Source organism: Gekko japonicus, unplaced genomic scaffold, assembly GCF_001447785.1.
Source record: "Gekko japonicus isolate JY-2015 unplaced genomic scaffold, Gekko_japonicus_V1.1 scaffold826, whole genome shotgun sequence".
Classification (NCBI taxonomy): Eukaryota; Metazoa; Chordata; class Lepidosauria; order Squamata; family Gekkonidae; genus Gekko; species Gekko japonicus.
In genome coordinates this window covers 148,599-168,826 of record NW_015177033.1, presented here as the reverse complement: position 1 = coordinate 168,826, position 20,228 = coordinate 148,599, and the positions used below count along the sequence as shown (strand labels likewise).

Sequence of the window (20,228 nt, the reverse complement as noted above, 5' to 3'; positions counted from 1 at the left end):
GGTTCAAGGGCATTCAAGTGCTGAGGTCTATTTGTATTTTTGGGGGGGTGGAATCTATGTCTCAACTTTTAATAAAACATTCCTTTGCTCTCATACAGTCTTGCATTTGTCCAAGCAACACCATTTATCCTGTAATTCCTAACAATTTAGACTTTTTGATGGGATTCAAGCATTACAAAGCACTGGATCCCATAAGTCACTGGTAACATTTACATGTTCATTCATATGGGTCATGCCATTAGAGATTCTACTGAATTTCTCATCCCATTTAGTTCAACTTGAAAGATCCCATATCAATTCTCATTTCTCTTATGCAAATCAAACATATGAATCTTTATTGTTGTACCTTTTCCTGATTCCTTGTGCTGAATTTTCCTTATAAAATATATGCATTTGTCAATGTCACTGATGTGTCAATGTCTATAAATTATGTATATGAGTTGGGGACACCAGCATTAAAAAAAAGGTATGGAACAAAAAGCCTCACAATGATGATATGTGAATAAAGTTTGAGTCCAGCGGCACCATTTCAATCTGGCTTCAGGCTGGGGTTTGGTACAGAGACTCCCTTGGTCACCTTTGTTGACGACCTGTACCAAGAACTAGCAAGAGGGAATGTGATCCTGCTAGTTCTGCTGGATCTCTCTCCAGCCCTCAGTACCATCAACTGTGGTATCCTGCTGGTCCACCTCTTGGCACTGGGACTAAGGGATACTGCACTATGGTGGTTCAAGACCTATCTGGGAGGTTGGTCCCAGAAGGTGGTGCTGGGGTATTCCTGCTCTGCCACATGGCTGTTGGCCTGTGAGGTATGATTTTAACCTCCATGCTATTTAGAATCTATATGAAGCCACTAAGAGAGGTCATCAGGAGGTTTGGGCTGTGGTGTCACCAATATGTGGATGATACCCAGCTCTTTCTTTTCCACCTAATTCCAAGGATGCTGTTGATGTTCTGAACTTGTGCTTGGAGTCAGTAATGGGCTTGATGATACGGTTGCCAGCTCCAGGTTTGGAAATAACTGGAGATTTGGGGAGTGGAGCCTGAGAAGGGTAGAGTTTGAGAAGGACCATTCCTGGTAAAGTCAGATCTAGCCATAGTGAGCCATGAGAAGAATAAGGAATCCCCCTTCTAACATCAACCATTTTTGACAGGTGGACCTGCCCCAGGGGGCGGAAGTCCCTCCTTCCTAAGGGCCACACTTCAAGGTTCTGGAAAGGTGATGGCTGGTGTCAGCCAATGGGAGTGCTGTGGCCATGTGTTGGCTTTTCCCCAATACCGTAGCATCTGGCTGGGGGATGAGGGAAAGAAGGGTGATGGGAAATGGAGTGCTGGGTGTTTTGTAGCTTTTTGGTGTTTTGTATTTGAGGGGGGGGGAAATATAGCATGCAAATTGGACTTTTTCCTGTGTATGGTTGTGTTTTGTGGGTGGGGATGCTTTCAAAACAGTGGTGGGGGCTGGGAACATGTGTGAAAACTGTACAAGGTGAATGCTTGTGTTAACTGTGTTTAGTGCAGACTCCTCAGAGTCTGAGAAGTCCCCCCCCAGGAGTCCCCCACCCCAGCCTGCCAGTTTCCACCCTCCCTTGCAAGCCCCAGAGAGAAAAAAGCAGTAGGGAAGGCTGGTTTGCAGTGAAGAAAAAAAGTGTATCCATTTTAAATAGTCAAAGCATGAGTAGAGAGTCAGTTCCTCCACCCTGGTTCCCAGACAGCCAATTTCCACGCTCCCCTTTGCAAGCCCCACAGAGCAAAAGCATTGCCCCTTTGGGAGAGGTCCTGCTTTTGCCAGGAACAGATAACAAAAGCATAAGGATGAGAATTTCTAAAGCATGCTCTCTCTCTCTTTCTGCAAACCTCCCTCCCCCTCCCTCCCCATAGAAGAAAACTTGAAACACACACATGGGAGAGAGTCTTATATTCAAGCAGTTTCCCTGACAGACAAATCTCCCCTTCCCCCCACAAAGGAAAAAACTTGAAAAACACACACACACACACACACACACACACACACACATAGGAGAGAGACCAAAAGGCAGGGAAGGGGGGGTGACTTTCCCAGCTCCTTGCTTGAAAACAGAGAGACATCCCCCCAGTCCCTTCAAAAGCAACCAGCTTTTTACATGCCAGCACAGTTTAAGCATTCAGCATGCAAGCAACAGTTTTAACCCATAGAAAGCAGAGTTAGTTTGTGGACTTCCGGTTTTCGGTGCAGCGAAGGCAGACAGCCCTGGGAGAGCTCCCTTGAAGCCGCCTGGATCACCAGGTTTGGAGGGGATTTAAACTCCTTCAGAGCCCTCATGGACCTTCCTGTAGAGGGGACCAAGCAAGGAGCTTGATCTTGGACTCTCTGTGAGTGGCGGCAAGTGGATTGAGTTCGAGATCGCCCTGAAGCCCAAACCTGTGCGAGAGCATGTATGGACTCCATAGCTGAGGAGCCATTTTATTAAACCCCACTTGGAATTATAATTTGCCTTTATTTGGATTATAACTTGGCTATTCATGAAGATATTTTAAAGGATTATATATTTACATGAAGTTACCTTAAAGGATTATAAATTTTATAATCATTTATTTGGATTACAAATTAAAGAGAAGGAACAAAGAAGAAAGGAGGAACCTGTAAATTGACTGGAACTTACTTTCACTTTCCATACATCTTTTACACAGTGGTTATGTTTTTAACTTGGAACTGTTATGTCTTTGCATGTTGTTATTACAAAGCACGATCTGTTCTTGAGAGAAATGTAAACTGTTGAAAATTTCTTTGGAGCTATACTGAGAGTATTTGTAAGAAATAAAAAAGAGAGGTTAAACTTAAGATATTGACTGAGAGGGGACCTGTGAATATTAACAGATTCTTCGGTTTTCATGGTGTTTAATTTACAGTAATTTAAAATATAGTAAATAATATTGTTAACAACATGATGGCTTAAAAAATTAAACCTCCTTCTGGTCCTTCTCCTGGCCAACCTAAGTCAGTAACTGCCAGTTTGACACAGATTTCAGCAAAGGAATTACACATCTTAATACAAGAAGCTGTGACAACAGCTGTTAGTCCCATGCAAGTTCAACTAGATACACTGTCACAACAAATGGTACACCAGATGAGAAAAGTACAAAACCAGCTCAAAGAAAATAGACAAGAAATTTCTTCCTTGGCACAAACTGTTAATCAAATGAAGGACAAATCTGAAAAGGTGAAACTTAAAATAAAAACAGTGGAATCTAAGCAAAATTCCATGGAAGAAGGTTTTATTAAATTAGAGATTGATAAAGCAGCATATATTTTAAGATTTCAAAATATTCCAGAAAAATAAGATGAGCAGCTGAAATTTGAAATGGCACAGATATTGGCTGAGTATATGGAGGCAGAAAACACAGATGAACTATATAATGAAATTGATGTTGCTTATAGAATGAATTTGGCATATGCAAGGAGAAATGAGATTCCATGAAAGGTCAATAAGAGATGAAATTCTGAAAGAAACAAATGAAACCCCCTTACAAATAGAAGAAACAGAAATTAAGATTTTAAAGGAAATTCCATGGAGAGTGAGAGAGAAGAGAATATATGAAGTTTACAAACATTCTTAGAAGGAATGGAATCGCGTATAGAGGGCTACTTCCAGAAGGTATTTTTCACATAGAGAAAAGATACAAAATCAACTCAATTTTTAAAGCAGAAGAATTTTTAAAAACATATGGTGAAGAACTGGAAGTTGAGGAAGAAGAAACAGAAACTACAGAGGTGGACCAGCGAGAAACACAAGAAGCAACTGGAGGAAATGGAAAAACTACAAAAATTCGAAAAACTGGAAATACCACAACACCCCAGATGGTTACAAGACTTTAACTGAAGAATAAAGATGACAATAAAACTCAAACCAAAGGTGGATAGAAGCAGGGGTCATTTCCTTCGGGAGCGCACAGGAGCAGAGCTCCAGCAGTAAGGAGCCCAGGGGGCGGGCACATGCAACAATCCCCACCCCCTGCTCCCAGCAGCCCTCAGTCAGGCCACGAGGAGCAAGAAGAAACCACGTTTTGCAGAACCCCCCGGCCCGCCTTCAGGTACAAACTCTCCCTCCTCTGTGACGGCAAATCTGCGCATTCCTCCCCCCATAGCTAGCAATCCAAAACAGTCCAGTGGCACCTTTAAGACCAAGTTTTATTCAGGTACAAGCTCTCCCTCCTCTGCGAGGACAGATCTGCACATTCCTCCCCCCAATAGCTAGCAGATTTTTCAACAATTGAACAAGATGCAACTGGATGTGATATGCCTACAAGAGACCCATATAAAATACTCGGACCAAAAATATTTGGCGATAAAAAAACTTGGGGAAAACTTCATTTTTTCAGACAAAGGGAAAAAATAGGTGTAGTGACATATGTTAAAGAACATTTGCATTCAGGATTAGTCTACATCTCTGAAGATGGTAGAATCTTGATAGTTCAAATACAAAGACAAGGTAAAACAACTTTAATTATAAATATATATGCTCCCAACCAACATCAAGGGAAAAAATTATTACAAGAACTTATCTCAAAACAAAACTATGATGAAATGTGCCTGATTGGAGATTACAATGCTGTCTTTGATAAGTTTTTAGAAAGAACAACAATAACTGGAAAACAGAAACAAGATAACAAACTTCCAAACACATTCTTACAATTGACAGAAGAACATAATTTGATTGACTCTTGGAAAACTAGAAATCCAAAAGAGAAGGATTATACCTTTTATTCAGCAAGACATAAGTCATGGTCAAGAATAGATATGTATTGGATATCAGCAACAATTATAAATGACCTAGTAGAAGTACAAATACTGCCAGCAACTTTTGCAGATCACAATCCTCTTATGATAATATTGCAAGATACACCAAAACAAAATAGATGGACACTTGATATGTTTTTACTGAAAAACCCAAAATTGGTATCAGAGGGGGAAAAAAGAATTTCAAATGTTTTCTGAACAGAATATTCAACCAGATATTTCTATTCTAACTGTATGGGATGCATACAGTTAGCTTATTGCAGAGGTTGGATAATTAGAGAAACAGCACGTACAAAAAAAACAGATTTTTTTTTACAAATTACAGAACAAATTAAGATGAAGGAAGAAAATTTAAAATAAGACCCCTCAGCTGAACATTTAAGAGTGAAATTAAAGCTATCACAACACCAAATGAATTGTATCTTGACAGAGGAAATCGCTAAAAAGATTACTTGTGCAAAACAAAATTATTTTGAAAATGCTAAAGGAGAACTATAAAAATCTTAAAAGACAGTGAAGAAGAAAAAAATACACCCAAAGATTTAAAAAAAACAATTGAGACATTTTATAGCAAATTATATCAAAGAAGAGAAGCTACAATAGAGGAGATTAAAGACTTTTTGAAGAAGTACAACTTTAAAAAAATTACTGAAGAAAAAAATACACCCAAAGATTTAAAAAAAAAAATTGAGACATTTTATAGCAAATTATATCAAAGAAGAGAAGCTACAATAGAGGAGATTAAAGACTTTTTGAAGAAGTACAACTTTAAAAAAATTACTGAAGAAAAACAAAATTTAAATGATCAAATAACAACGTGTGAAATTATAGAAGCATTACAAAAACAAAAACAAAAAAAGGAAAACACCAGGTCCAGGTGGATTACCGGCAAAAATACCAGAATCCAGAATGAAGAACTTATGACATTGATACATAAACCAAATTCAGATGAGAAAGAAATTAAAAATTATAGACCAATTTCACTATTAAATGTAGATTATAAAATTTATGCTTTTTTTTTAGCTAAAAGACTGGAAAAAAACTGATACAGATAATTCATCAAGATCAAGCAGGATTTTTACCAAAAAGACAACTCAGAAACAATGTTAGAACAATCCTGAATGTAATTGAATATTTTGAAACACACCCAGAAAAACAAATGACTGATCTTTCTTGATGCTGAAAAAGCATTTGACAATGTCAGTTGGTGTTTTATGTTGGAGCAATTGGCATACTCACAATGTGGTGAAGAATTTTTTACAATGGTTAAAGCAATATAGAAGAAGAAGATATTGGATTTATACCCCGCCCTTCATTACCCAAGGAAGTCTCAGAGCAGCTTACAAACTCCTTTCCCTTCCCCTCCCCACAACAGACACCCTGTGAGGTAGGTGGGGCTGAGAGAGCTCTGACAGAAACTGCTCTTTTTCAAGAACAGCTGTGCCGGAACTATGGCTTGCCCAAGGTCATCCAGCAGCTGCAAGTGGAGGAGTGGGGAATCAAACCCGGTTTCCCCAGATTAGAGTCCACACACCTAACCACTACACCAAACTGGCTCTCCACCACTACACCAAACAACAACCAAACAACCACTACACCAAACAACATGCAAAGATTCTTATTAATGGAGATTTATTACAAAGTGCTGAAATACAAAAAGGGACTAGACAAGATTGCCCACTGTCACCATTACTGTTCATGTTTGTCTTGGAAATCCTGAATGACACTATAAGAGGACTTAAAGTAAGAGGAAACTAATAAAAATTACAAGCGTTTGCAGATGACCTGGTATTTATTTTAGAAAACCCATTGGATTCAATTACACAATTATTAACAACATTACAGAAATATGGTCAAGTTGAGGGATTGAAGATCAACTTGACTAAAATCAAAAATGTTAACGAAAGCAGAGTTAGTTTGCAAACAGCCATTTTTTGGTCCCGGTCACATGGGCCGGAAAATGTGGGGGGGGGAAGTGTGGCTGTTTGCCCTGGAGCAATGTAACGCGTGGCAGCCTGATCACATGTCCTGTCGAGGTCCCGTAGTTAGACCGTTAGGTGCTGATCACATGGCTATCCTGCAGCATGGCAAAGAAGTGGCGTGGCGCGATCACACTGGCAATCACTAGGCGCTGCTTCCGTGGCAAACGGGAATTTTTTTCACACCGAAGTTTGCGCATGCGCATGATCATTTGTGCGCATCCTGTGGAGACTTACAAAATAAATCCAGTGTGCGACGGGACATGGATGGGCGCCAGATGCCAAGAGATTCAAGCGGAAACGCGATCAGACGCCCACCCTTGCCCCACGTTTTCTGGAAACTAGTACATCGTATGGTAGTTTTTACTCCGTATCCTCGGCGAGAAGCCATGGTTTAGCCAGGGATGTACTATGCTTCCCAGATGTTGCGGTGTGATCACGCACCGAAAATCCGCCTATCATCCGTGTCTTTAGCGCGGCAACTTCTCCGTGTGAATGGGACCTTTAAAAAAACGACAGGCAGCAAGCAAAAGTTTTAAACTTTACTTACTGAGAAAACAGAGAGAATGCCAGAGTCCCCACAAACCCATGTTAAAGCATGCAAGCAGGAAATCCATTCTCCCACCCCAGTTTCCATCCTTTTAAAAAAATAAATAAAGAGTGCAAAAACAGAGAATGCCCTTCTGAGTAAAAAGCATCGTTCAAAAGCGAAACGTTTCTCCAGGCACGTATGCAGGGTTCTTTTTGTAGCAGGAACTTCCTTTGCATATTAGGCAACACACCCTAATCCTCCAAGAGCTTACAGTAGCCCCTGTAAGAAGAGCTCTGTAAGCTCTTGGAGGATTGTCTACATTAGGGGTGTGTCACCTAATCAATGTTCCCTCTAAGCTGAGTTAGTGTGAGCTAGCTCACAGTTGACCGTTCTCTCATGTTGACCGTTCGGCGGCTTCTGCAGCTACAGCTTCAGTGTAGGCCACAGCTTACGTGAATGCCGGCTTGGTGAACAGCCACTGCTGTAATCTTTCATCCCGTAGACTGCATACCAATTGGTCGAAAAGCGCCACCTCTAAGTTGGGAAAGTTGCACATCTGGGCAGCCTTCTGTAGTGCCGCGAAGTAGTTGGCAATGGCTTCACATGCGGCCTGATCACGCTTATAAAAAGCATGCCGGTAGGCGATCTGTGACGGCTGAGGTGAAAAGTGATTTTTCAGCTTAGTTTTGATGCTATCCAGGGTCACCGTCAGGATGTCATCTGGGGCCACAAGGGACTGTGCTACATCGAAAACAGCCCTTCCACAAGAGCTGAGGAGTGCTGCCATTTTTGTAGCCTCATCCTCGATCTTGTTGGCTCGTAGATGGAACTCGAACCGAGTGATGTACGAGTCCCAATCCTCCAACCCCGGCTCGAAGGCATCAAACTTTGTGTTGATGGCCATCACGGGTCTCGGTGTAGCCAGTGGAGCGACTGGCATGGTCGTTGGATGTGCTGGGTGTTGGTCATCTTCCCTCGGTCCCTCAGGAAGCTCTCGATTGACAGCCATTGTGGCGTTGGTTCAGCGGGGCTGCCTACCCGCTCAGCATCCCATCCTCATCGCCAGTGAAGTAAATCAGACTCAGGCAGCTATTAACCAAGTGATTTCAACTTTATTAACAAGAATGATCCAACACAAGAGCACATAGAAGCCTGAGCTCCTTTTAAACATCCCAGGCCATGAAGGCCACGCCCAGTGAAACGGTAAGAACCAATCATATTTACAGGATAACAACCAATGGGATTTGTTCCCTCCAAGTATTCTGCTTTGCTTGGATTGGTCTGCTGTTGGGAGCAGCCAATGGGAATGTGCAGTTCAGGATACCATAGTCTCTATGAGCCTCAGACTGAAGCTCAGCATGCAAGTCCATAGTCCCATACATAACACAGACTTTTTAAAAAAAAAACTGGGTCACCACATAGGAACACGTGGAAAGGCTTCCCCTCCCCCCAACAGCTTCTATGCTTGCCTGGAAATCTCCCAGGGGCTTTTGAAATCTGAAACCCCCTCCTTTTTCTTTGCAGGAAATTTTTTTTGCAAGGGAGTAGGCTAGCCACCTGTCCTCAAAGCAGGCAGGAGACACACACCCTGTCCCCCAAAAGCACCACACACATAGGGCATGAAATCCTCTTTCAGGCAGGAAATTAAAGTCAGAAGGAGGTCAGAAGAAAGAAGAGAAAAGAAGAAAAAGGGAGGCCTGGGTGACCTCTCTGAAAAGCCCCCCCCCAGGTGGCAGGAGTGTTTTGGGGAGGCTGCAGGTCAGTTTTTGCCATTTTCCCCAATACCAATCTTGCAAGGTAGGACAGGGCGATCATCACTTTGGGGTTTTTTTGCCCAACGTGTGTGTGGGGGGGTGGCCCTCCATCATCACAGGGAATATCCCTAGCAACATTTAAATGCACCAATTAGCATGGGACCTGCTCTTTAAAAATGGGAGAGGCACCATCCTTCCCCCAGCTGGCTTGCACGTGTTGCTTATGGTTTTCCCGCACCATGGAAAACACACCTGTGACAGCTGCTGCTGATCCTCTGGTTCCTGGAGCACTGATAAAGGGTATGAAGATGCACACATAGTTCAGACTCGGAAAAAGAGAATGACTGGCCAGTCATTGCAAAGCGGCTTTTTGCACAAACGTTGTGGAAGGATAAGGATGTTGGGAGTGGTATCCCCGAAAAGAGCCAAAGTGTGAGGATGGAGAGAGAGGTGTTTCCCCAAACAATCAGCAGCAGCCTCTGAATACCTTCGAGCTGAACATAACATAAAACATAAGAGAAACCAATGTTGGATCAGGCCAATGGCCCATCCAGTCCTACATGCTGTCACACAGTGAAAAATACCAGGTGCCATCAGGAGGTCCAGCACTGGGGCCAGGACACTAGTACTGCAGCCTCAAGCCAGTAAATCAACAGAATCACACTGAAGAAAATATACTGACTGCAACAATAAAATAACTAGAATAAATACAAAGGATATATAAAAATACATTAAAATAAAGTAACAACAAATAAATATTACATAAAATATAGGTCAGCAAATCGGCTTAGAGCTAAAACGTGATTTAGCGGGCTTTTCGAATACAGCAGCAAGCGATACAGAATTTGGCAACAGCTTTAGAAGTAGACTGATTTTCATCTGACAGCAAATAGTTTATATAATCAGATTCCATCATATCAGGATTTAGTTTTACAATAGGCTCAAGATATTTGGAACTTACCTCCTTGTACCAGGGACACCTGAGGCTCATATGCGAGATAGTTTCAACTTCCCCTAAGCTGCATTTGCAAAGCCTTTGTGCAAATATAATATAATAGTTAAACAGCATAGGGGACAACAGACATCCCTGTCTGACTCTTTTGTAGGTACTAACTGGTTCTGACAGACTTCCCCTCCCATTGTATCTGACTCTTAATTGCGAGTGGTCGTAAAGCACTCTGATAAGTAAAAGGAGCCTTTTATCTAAGGAAGAAGCTTCCAGTTTGGCCCATAACCAATTTCTGCAAATAGAATCAAAAGCCGCCTTGAGGTCAATAAAGGCAGCAAATAACGAGACAGGGCCTTTTGCGGCATATTTTTCAATGAGATGTTGTATAGTGAGGCAGTGATCAAGGGTAGATCTATGCTCTCTGAAACCTGCCTGCTCTCAAGCAATCACATTCTCCAGCACCAGCCAGGAAGTGAATTTATCCAGGTAATGTTTGGCATATAATTTACTACAGATGCTTAATAAACTGATGGGACGGTAATTTGAGGGCTGATCTCTCCTTCCTTTTTTAAAAAGGGGAACCACTATAGATGTCCTCCAATCAGGTGGAATATGCCCAGTAGAATCAATTAACGTAAACAAAGAGGCAAGAAAAGGAGCCCACCAGTCAATATTCTCTTTAAAGCATTCAGGAGGTATAGCGTCAAGGCCAGGTGCCTTGCCCTTTTTGAGTTGATTCATGTGAGACTTGATTTCATTGGCGGAAACTGGTGGCCACTCTGCCAGTCCCTCAAAATCAACCGGTAAAACCGGAGAAGGGGGCATATCATTATAAAGGGAATGAAAAAAAGAGACCCACTTATCAGGGGAAATTGGCGGATCTAAATGGTGTGATACGGTTTTCATGTTTTCAACAATCTTCCTCCAAAATTTAGCTGAATTTTTCTGCTTCGCAGCACAAATTAGCTCTGACCAAAGCAGTTTAGTATAATTCTTCTTTTTCATAGCAATTAACTGTTAGTATGCCTTTTTCTGGGACTGAAGGTTTAGTTGAATTTCGATTCTCTGCTGATTACTAGCCTTTTTAAAGGAATAGTAAAGGTTTATTAGGCATTTTTTCACCCCATGACATTCGCTATCAAACCATAGTTTAGATTTTTTATGGGAGGATGAATGTTGACCTTTAACATGGAGTAAAATATCCCTCAATTCTTGAAAAAGATTGTTGTAAAATATAAGCGGGACTGATGGAGGACTAAGGTTCTGACAAGCAGCAATAAAGGCTTGGAGATCCTGTATAGTGAACACTTCCCTAACTCTAGTCTGTAGATGCAAAGACCATTTCCTCCTGCAAACAATCCGTGAAGCAGAATTTTCATGGGCTATTGCTACTTCTTAAAGTATGGAAGAATGGAGTCTAAGGAATAGAGGAAAATGGTCACTATCAAAATAGGGTAATAACTTAAATTTTTATACTTAGGGGAACAGCGAAGTACATACTAACATATAATCAATGGTGCTAGCCTTCTGCCCTAGCATAAAAGTGAACTCTCCAGGGTGATCTTCAGGGAAAGTCCCATTTAAAACATAAAGGCAACAGAACCAGCCTGCTATATTCCAGGAGAGGATTTCCAAAGAATAATGTCTCCTGTTGGATAGTTACATTGAACTAGGTTCCCCTTTCTGGGGCCAGGACACTAGAAGCTCTCCCACTGTTGCCCCCCCCCACCGCATCAAAAATACATAACATCACTTGCCCCTATCTATACCCTGTGGCTAATAGCCACTAATGGACCTCTGCCCCATATGTTTATCTAATTCCCTATTGAAGTCATCCATGCTTGTAGCTGCCACCACCTCCTGTGGAGTGAATTCCATGTGTTAATCACTCTTTGGGTGAAGAAGTACTTTGTTCTAACCTGACTGCTCGAGTGCCCACAAGTTCTTGTATTGTGAGAAAGGGAGAAAAGTACTTCTTTCTCAACCTGCTCTATCCCATGCATAATCTTATAAACCTTGATTATGTCACCCCTCAGCCATTGTTTCTCCAAGCTAAAGAGCCCCAAGCGTTTTAACCTTTCTTCATAGGGAAAGTGTTCCAATCCTTTTATCATTCTAGTTGCCCTTTTCTGCACTTTTCCCATTGTTATATCCTTTTTGAGGTGTGGTGACCAGAACTGTACACAGTATTCCAAATGTGGTCACCCCATCAATTTATACAGGGGCATATATATGGTATGTATGGATGTGCATGGGTGTGAGTGAGTGAGTGAGTGAGTGAGTGAGTGTAATGGAGTTCAATGTGTTTTTGTTCATTTGCTTATTCTAGAAAATCTGTCTCCTGGATTTTGCAGGGGGCAGGAATTCTGTCCACATGACACTCCAAGAACAAACAGGCCTGACTGCCAATGTGATTCCTTATTCCATGGTTGCATCCCCATGCTCCACTATGAATCAGCTGCTCTCTGCTTCTGTTTTTGTGATTTTGAATAGATGCTTTGACCATTTATACTACTCAAAAAGTGATGGGTGTGTTTTTCAGACGCCATGCAGAATTCACATGCTTGTCTTTCTTGGCTACTGGAGGTTTATCAGGAGAACTTGAAATATGTGTGTTGTCATCTAAACATGGGACCCGTGTTGTTGCCAGTGCTCTCCAGGTCTTCAGTATCAATTTCCACGATCTTGTTACTATGGGCAGACTGATAGATGCTGTCTCCAATGCTACTTGCCCTCAAACACTTTTAAGAGAGTTTTACCAGAGTTGTGAGCTAGGTTCCCTTTAAGCTGCGCCAGGCTGCACTGGCACACCGATTTCCCCTGGCCAGCGCAGCAATTTTTACCACAGCGCAGGGGTGAGGTCCCTTCCCAATGGCCATGCAGCACAGATCCATTTGCTCAGGCAGCACAGAAACACAGCAGAATGCTTTGTGTTTCCTAATCTGGGCTGGCCCTGCCTCTCCTCAGCTGGGGTTTGCTTGCCCTGTGAAAGGGGGCGCTCCCCGGCAGTCCTCTGCCTCGTGCTCCTGGAGGTACCCTGGCCCAGAAGGAGGACTGCTCTGTTACCCAGCTTCTGCCCTTCCTGAGGTGAGTTGCCTGGTTGTTTGTTTTGTCTTGGGGTGGGGAACTGGCCTCAGCAGCGTGCTAGAGGCAATCTGGTGGCTTCTGGTGCTTTGCAAAGTGACTCTATGTGACCTTAATCCTGGGAGGTTAGTGGAAAAAGGTGGGGGGGGAGCCAGCATCAGTAGCGTGCTAGAGGCGATCTGGTATGTTCTGGTGCTTTGCAAAGTGACTCTCTGTGTCCTTAAGCCTGGGAGGTTAGTTGAAGAAGATGTGGGGGGGAGCTGGCCTCAGCAGCATGCTGGATGTGATCTGGTGTGTTCTGGTGCTTTGCAAAGTGATTATCTGTGCCCTTAAGCCTGGGAGGTTAAGTAATACAAATATGTTCCACATAAATTTAAATAAGTTTAATATAAATATATGGCTTGTAATACAAATTATAATAGTTTATATGTTGTTTGTATGCTTGTACACTTAAATAATTTTTTTAAAAAAAAATGTCGTCCCACTCACAGTTTTAACACTAGGACCACTTTTGGCTCACAGGGTAAAATTTCTGCTCACGAGACTGCACACCTTAGAGGGAACATTGGTTGTGAGTCCACTTACGTTGTACTGATTGAAAGATTTTTGTACAAAACATTCCAAAGCCAATTTTAGGAATTGGAGTGAGTAGTGGAGCACCGATGTTTTATTAATTGTATTATGTTGTATAGTGTATTGTATTTTTATATTGTTCTTATTGTTTTTATTAGGCATTTATGCCCCTGTTAGCCACCCTGAGCCTTCGGGGAGGGCGGGATACAAATCCAAAGAATAAATAAATAAATGATGTTCTGACACTCTTCCTGTAAGGTGTGCATAAAAATAATTAGAATGCTCAGTGATGTAACTAACTGTTATAAAAATTAAAAAGAGGCATAAAAATCCATAGTGTTTTTGTGAAATTAAAAAATGTTTGCAGAAAGATGCAAGGGTTGGGAGGGGTGAGGCTTTCGCAGAAAAGTATAAAGCCGACCCATAAAATTCCATGAGAAACAGCTGAACACGTGCAGGAGGGAGAGTTAAACACTTATAGCTGACTTTTTTTTTGTTCTGGTTTCCTAAAATTCTTTTTAAAAACTGATATATTGCTGTAACAAAAGAAGCTTTGGGGTGAAACAGATATCCATTCAAATCTTTTATAAATGTTGTACTGTATTTAAAAAGCCTATTTAGTTTGAAATTGTGTTTCTTTTTTTTTAAGGCCCCGGAGGGGATTTTTTATTGATTTTTTAAACACTACAAAAACTAGAACAGAAAAAAGGGAAAGGGAAAGCTACATATAAGGGAGAAAGTAAAGAACCCACTACTAACTAAAAACCCAAGAGAGGAGATCTCCAACTAGCTTTTTATACTTCATTCAGACTTTTCATCTTTGTACTTCTTATGAACTGTGTCAATCTTTTAACCATCCCCAGTTACATTTAATTGCCCAATAACACATTAGCACCTTCAGGTGTGTGGCTTCTGGCCAGAATATATAAGTAAAAAAGGGAGATCTCCCAACTGCAAGAAAAGATAAAAAGTAAAGAGAGAAGGAGCTATGTCCATCCCACATTCTCAAGGAAGCTGTCAACTCCACGCACACGCACACACACACAGAGTGTTATTTTCATAAGAAGCCTAAGCATGGTTTCAACTTCCCTTGACCTGCAAGATCTTGAAGGTATGGAAACAGCATTTTTTGGGGGGGGAGGGGGTATAAAATGGCACAGCCACAGGAAACACTGCTCTTTTTTGACAACCTTCTCTGCCGTCTGTCTGTCTAACAGCAATATTTGATGAGGAGATGGTGGCTGCAGTAATATCAGTCAATTGCTACATGGGAACCCCTGAAATCAACAGCATCCCTCCCCAACAATTGCTTGCAGATGACATTGGTAGGATTTTTTTTTGTTTTCACAGTAGCACGACCATTAAAGGGTGTTGTGTGGTGAGATTAATTTCTTATCTTTTCCTCCTGGTCAGTGGTCATCGAAGAAGGGGAGAGGAAACCCGTCATTCTCCGTACCCATCAGATTCTAACATTGGCGACAGTTTGCCAGGCACCAGTTGTTTCGGTAAGCTGATCTCACCCGTATAAGCTTTGGTTGAATAATAAGTTGTAAAAGGGGGAAATGCCAAAAGGTCAGGGAGAAAAGTGGCCTGGGGTCCTGGAGGGGATTTTGGCCATCTTCAGGGCATAGAGAAGGGGTCAGGGGGGGGGTATTTGTGAATTTTCTGCATTGTGCAGCGTGGTTGAACTAGCTGACCCTGGATGTCCCTTTCAACTCTATGATTCTATGCTTTCCTAGATGCCCTGCAGGGAACATCCCATACTGCTCCCTCGCTGAAGCAGGGCAGTGTCAGAGCCCAGAGACGTCCAGTGCCAGACAGTGCCCTGGATGGGCCTACCTCAAAAAAGAAGAAGGTGGAAGACCTTTCCCCAAAGCACAAGTTGTTTTCCCAGTATGTTTATGAGGCCACGGAGGAAATAAAAAATACAAAGGACCTTATACAGAATGAGGAGGGTGAAATTATGAAGTGTTGATTACAGAAAACACTCAGTCATGCAAGCTAAATGTGCGGATCTCGGAGAGGTGATTGAGAAGTATGCAGAGGAATTTATACTTCCTGATTCCAAACAAAGATTGAGGACTTTTTCCCATTAACTACCTTAGAATCGGAAGATTTTTTCCAAATACCTACCTCTAACCGCTTTTCTCCATTAAGTGAAGACAATGATAGCCTCCCTTAAAGTGTTTACTCTGATGCACCATTTGAAGTACATGATAGTGGCTTAATTAACTCTGACACAGCTGAAGTCCCTGACTCCTCTGCAATTCATCTCAAGACAGATAATTTAGCCACTCAAGCTCCTGCAGACCTGCTCATTCTGGTGGCTGAATCAATGAGTCTTATCTGCAGAAGGCTCAATTCTCTACACTCTAACATATTGAACATTGCTGAGTCATTATCAAGGTTAGTTGGAGGCAAGGATGTTAGAAGCAAAGCTTCTCCAACCAGTAAATCCTTTCCCTTGCAGCCATCGGATCTGAATAATCTCAATCCTGACCTTGATTTTTATGAAGCCATAACGGACCCAAGGTTAACTGAATCCTATAACCCCAACTTAAGCAGAAAACACAAGGTTCATGGCAGTTGATCTGGCAACCTTTTAATAAGTTTGACTGTATGTAAATTTAAAGGAACTTTTCTGTCTTGGAAGACACCTACCCTGGCTAGAAGACATCTGTATGATCTGTTTGGACCCCAAAAAGGATCCATGGATATAAGATCAGTGGAACCTTTGAAGAATCATTTCTCAACTCAAACAGTCCTCCTATCATTTAACAGCCCCAAACTACCTAACTTAATTCTTAAACAAAAAGCTTATTTAAAGTCAAAGGGATCTTTCCTACGCACGTTTTTCGCAACGCAACCATTGAGCCACTTATTTTCAAAGGCACAAAAGGGAATATTCCAGCTAGCTCCAATGGTGCTTCAGAAGTTGCTGCCATCCCCTGATGCTCAATACATGGATAGTGATCTACTTGACCAAGAAATTCTTGACCAAGAAGTACAGAACCTTTTCAGCAATCTTCCTGTTTCTGAGAAAGCGGCAATAGTTGACAGACTGGAAACAATGCCTGCCTGCCTGCAAGAGAACATTTCAGATGCCACCAGCCATGTGTTCACTCCATTGCCACTTCCAGTGAACAGCACTAAGAATCCTCAACAAAACCTTGAGAGAAACGTACACCCCTCAACTCAAGCTGAGATACATACTTCCATCCTGGAGATAAACGATACCCTCTTAACTGAGGAGATTAAAATAACTCAACATAATCCATGGCAAACAATTTCTAACTTCCATAGTGGCCCAGTTAATGGCTGCATATTCCACGATATGAACAACTCTCTGGCTGACTATCAACAACAAACTGACATACAACTGCTCCTCCTACTACTGCAATAAAATTATTCCTTGGAACATTGCAGGGCGGAGGAGTAAAGCCAATGATGTTGACTTCCTCTGTTATATAAAAGGCTATGATATTGTACTCCAGGAAACGTGGTCTTATGATTCACTTAGAAGGGTTTAAATTCTTCTCTCTTCCAGCCTATAGAGTTAAACCCAAAGGTCGTCTCCAAGTTGGGTTATCTATCTTTGTTTCCTTGTCCCTAAAATGTGATATTACTATGCTACCATTGGATAATTCTACAGCACTAGCTGTCAAATTTGTTTTTGAAAGTTCTATCTTGATTATTATGAATTTATATGTGCCCTCCTCCCTAGATAGTTATGCCCTTTCACAACATTGGGAACATTTATCCACCCTTATGGAAATATTAGAAAGGAAATTAATGCGAGAGTGGGAAAAGATCACTCAATTTTTTCAGATCTTTTGAACTTAATCAGAATGATACCTTTCCCCCTTTTCTTTCCCTGGAAAGGCTGTCCAAAGATTGCTGTCTTCAGTTCAATTTTGTCTTCAGTTTAATAGACTATGGCTGAATGGACTTGCCCACTTTCCTAAAGCCAGCAAATTTACATTTATTTCTACAAAAGGAAGTAGTGTAATCGACTACTTTCTAGTGCCCCCTGTTCTGGACCCTCGTGTTCTGAATTTTGAGGTAGGGGATTTCATCGCTAATGATCATATTCCCCTGATTTTAACCCTTAAAATTAACTCTTTTGCTGACTTTTCCTACCCATTTACTCCCCTGACCTCTGAGCCAGAAATCTTACCCAAAATTTTGTAGAATGACCACTCCACCCAGGTAACCTCCAGTCTATTTAAACCCAGACCTACTCTTGACCTAAGAGCCTCTCTAATTGATAATATGGAACCTACTCTAAAGAGTTCAGCATAGAACACCTTGATTTCTCACCTTTCTCAGGCACTTTGTATAAACTTTAATCATTCTACAAAAAAGAGTAATAGGGGTGCCAAATCTTGGGATTCTGCAGAGTGCAGAGCACTAAAATCCCAATTACATAATATCTATAGCCAGTTTAGAATTTCTAATGATCCTTCCCTCCTCTCAAAGTATTTTCAGGTAAAAAAAACAGCTGCAGGAGAGCACGAAAAAGAAGACGTTGGAGTTTTTCAACAACCAATGGGAACAACTATACCAAGCTACTGTTCTAAATAAATCCAAGATGTTTTGGGCCATAGTTTCAGATTCTTTGCATGCAGGACCTTCTCCCATGTCTGTGATTTCATCTCATGCATGGTTACAGTACTTTTCTGCTCTGTTCCAGCAGAACCAAGACCGTACTGGTAATTCATATGATTTTTGTGATGAGGACTTACCAAATAGGCCACCTGTGAACCCTGAAGAAATAACAGGATTAATTAACCAACTGAAGACTGGGAAAGCCCCCGGCCCTGATTTGATTCCCCCAGAGCTTTTAAAGGTGGATCCAGAATCGTTGGCTATCCCTCTTGCCCCCCTTTTTACTATGATTAATCAAACGGGACTTATCCCTGATGCCTGGCAAAATGCAATCATAGTCCTGATCTATAAGAAAGGTGACTACACAATCCCCTCTAACTATAGGCCAATTTCCTTTCCATCATAGGCAAATTGTACGCCAAGCATCTATTAACCAAACTAACCTTTTGGATATCTCAGAAAAGTGCTTTAGGCCCTGAACAACTTGGGTTCTGCAAGGGCAAATCTACAATAGACCATTGTATTACCTTAGCACATCTAGCTGGTAAGTACACTAGATGTAGAAACTCTAAACTTTATGCAGCTTTTTTGGATTTTAAAGGAGCATTCAACTCAATTGATAGAGAGTTATTATGGACTCAATTGTACCAACTAGATATTGACAAGAGACCTCAAATTAATCATAATACTACACACTTTCACTTGTCAAATCAAATGTTCAACCGTAGGGGAATTAACCCCAAAAATTCTCTTTAACAAAGAAGTTAAACAGGGATGCATACTAGCTCCTTTCCTATTTAATTTATTTCTCAATTATTTGACCCCCCATTTTAGCGGAAGATTATAATTCTCCTAAACTGGGTACCCTTTCTGTACCTATCCCGTTATATGCAGATGATACAGTACTACTCTCTTGCATGAGGGTAGGGCTCAGATGTCTGTTGAACAGATGTCTTAGTTATTTTCTTGAGAATAAACTACTCCTGAATTATGAGAAATCCAAGTTATTAGTATTTAGTAAAATTAGTAGTATCCTGTAAAATCCAAAAATGGTCATTCAATGGAAAAGAAATAGAGCAGGTTAAGCATTTTAAATATCTAGGTCTCTATTTCAGTTATAACATGTCCTGGTCTTGCCATTGTAAATCTATGATTAACTTAGCTACCACCAATGCACCAGCCATCTCACATTTCTTCTTTAATAGAGGCAACCAGTTTGTTCCAGCTGCTTTAAAAGTTTTTAAGGCCAAAGTGATTACACAGTTATTGTATGGTATTCCAACATGGATAAATGCCCTCGAGACCAGTATTGAAAGAGTTCAATCCAAATTCGTTAGGAAAATCATGAGTCTGCCATGCTGTGTTCCATACACAGCTCTCTGTTTAGGAACAGGCCTTAACATGATAGAAACAAGAGCATGGCTTATATCAATCAAATACTGGTTACGAGTGCACTACACTGCTGACTGTGGGAGCTATTTACACCAAATGCTGTCTGAATCCATCTTGTTCAAATGGATTGCCAACATTACATTCGCATTGGATTGCCAACATTACAAAATAATTACAATGGGTTTATCCATGGATTCCCTATAAATGCTCCCTTTTACAAATGCATATCAGTTAATTAAACGTAGAATCCTAGATATTGAAATGCAAAAACTAGTCAGTGATGCAAATAAATCCTGCTCCCCTTTGAATTTTGAAATCCTTCCAATTATTGGCCATCTGCCTTCATATTTATCAGCCCTCCATGCCCCACAATTGCGCAGAGCATTTGTATTTGCTAGATGCAATACTGATCCATCTACAGTTACTTATGGTAGATATAATAGGATTCCATATTCAACAAGACTTTGTGCATGTAATCTAAATCAAGTTGACTCGGTTCTCCATATTCCTCTGTAATCTTCCCAATATGATGATATACATTCTACTCTTTTAGACCCAATTTTATTTAACATGATAGGCTGCC

General features: G+C 41.2%; 1 protein-coding gene across 1 annotated transcript in view; it reads right to left on the bottom strand.

Annotated features, from left to right (window-relative positions):
* Window positions 1-20,228, bottom strand: part of RIMS1 (regulating synaptic membrane exocytosis 1) — a 517,496-nt gene that overhangs the window by 458,028 nt on the left and 39,240 nt on the right. The window contains exon 2 of the mRNA XM_015427952.1: window positions 6,280-6,308. Within this exon, the coding sequence (XP_015283438.1) occupies window positions 6,280-6,308 (29 nt within the window). The remainder of the gene's footprint in view (window positions 1-6,279; window positions 6,309-20,228) is intronic.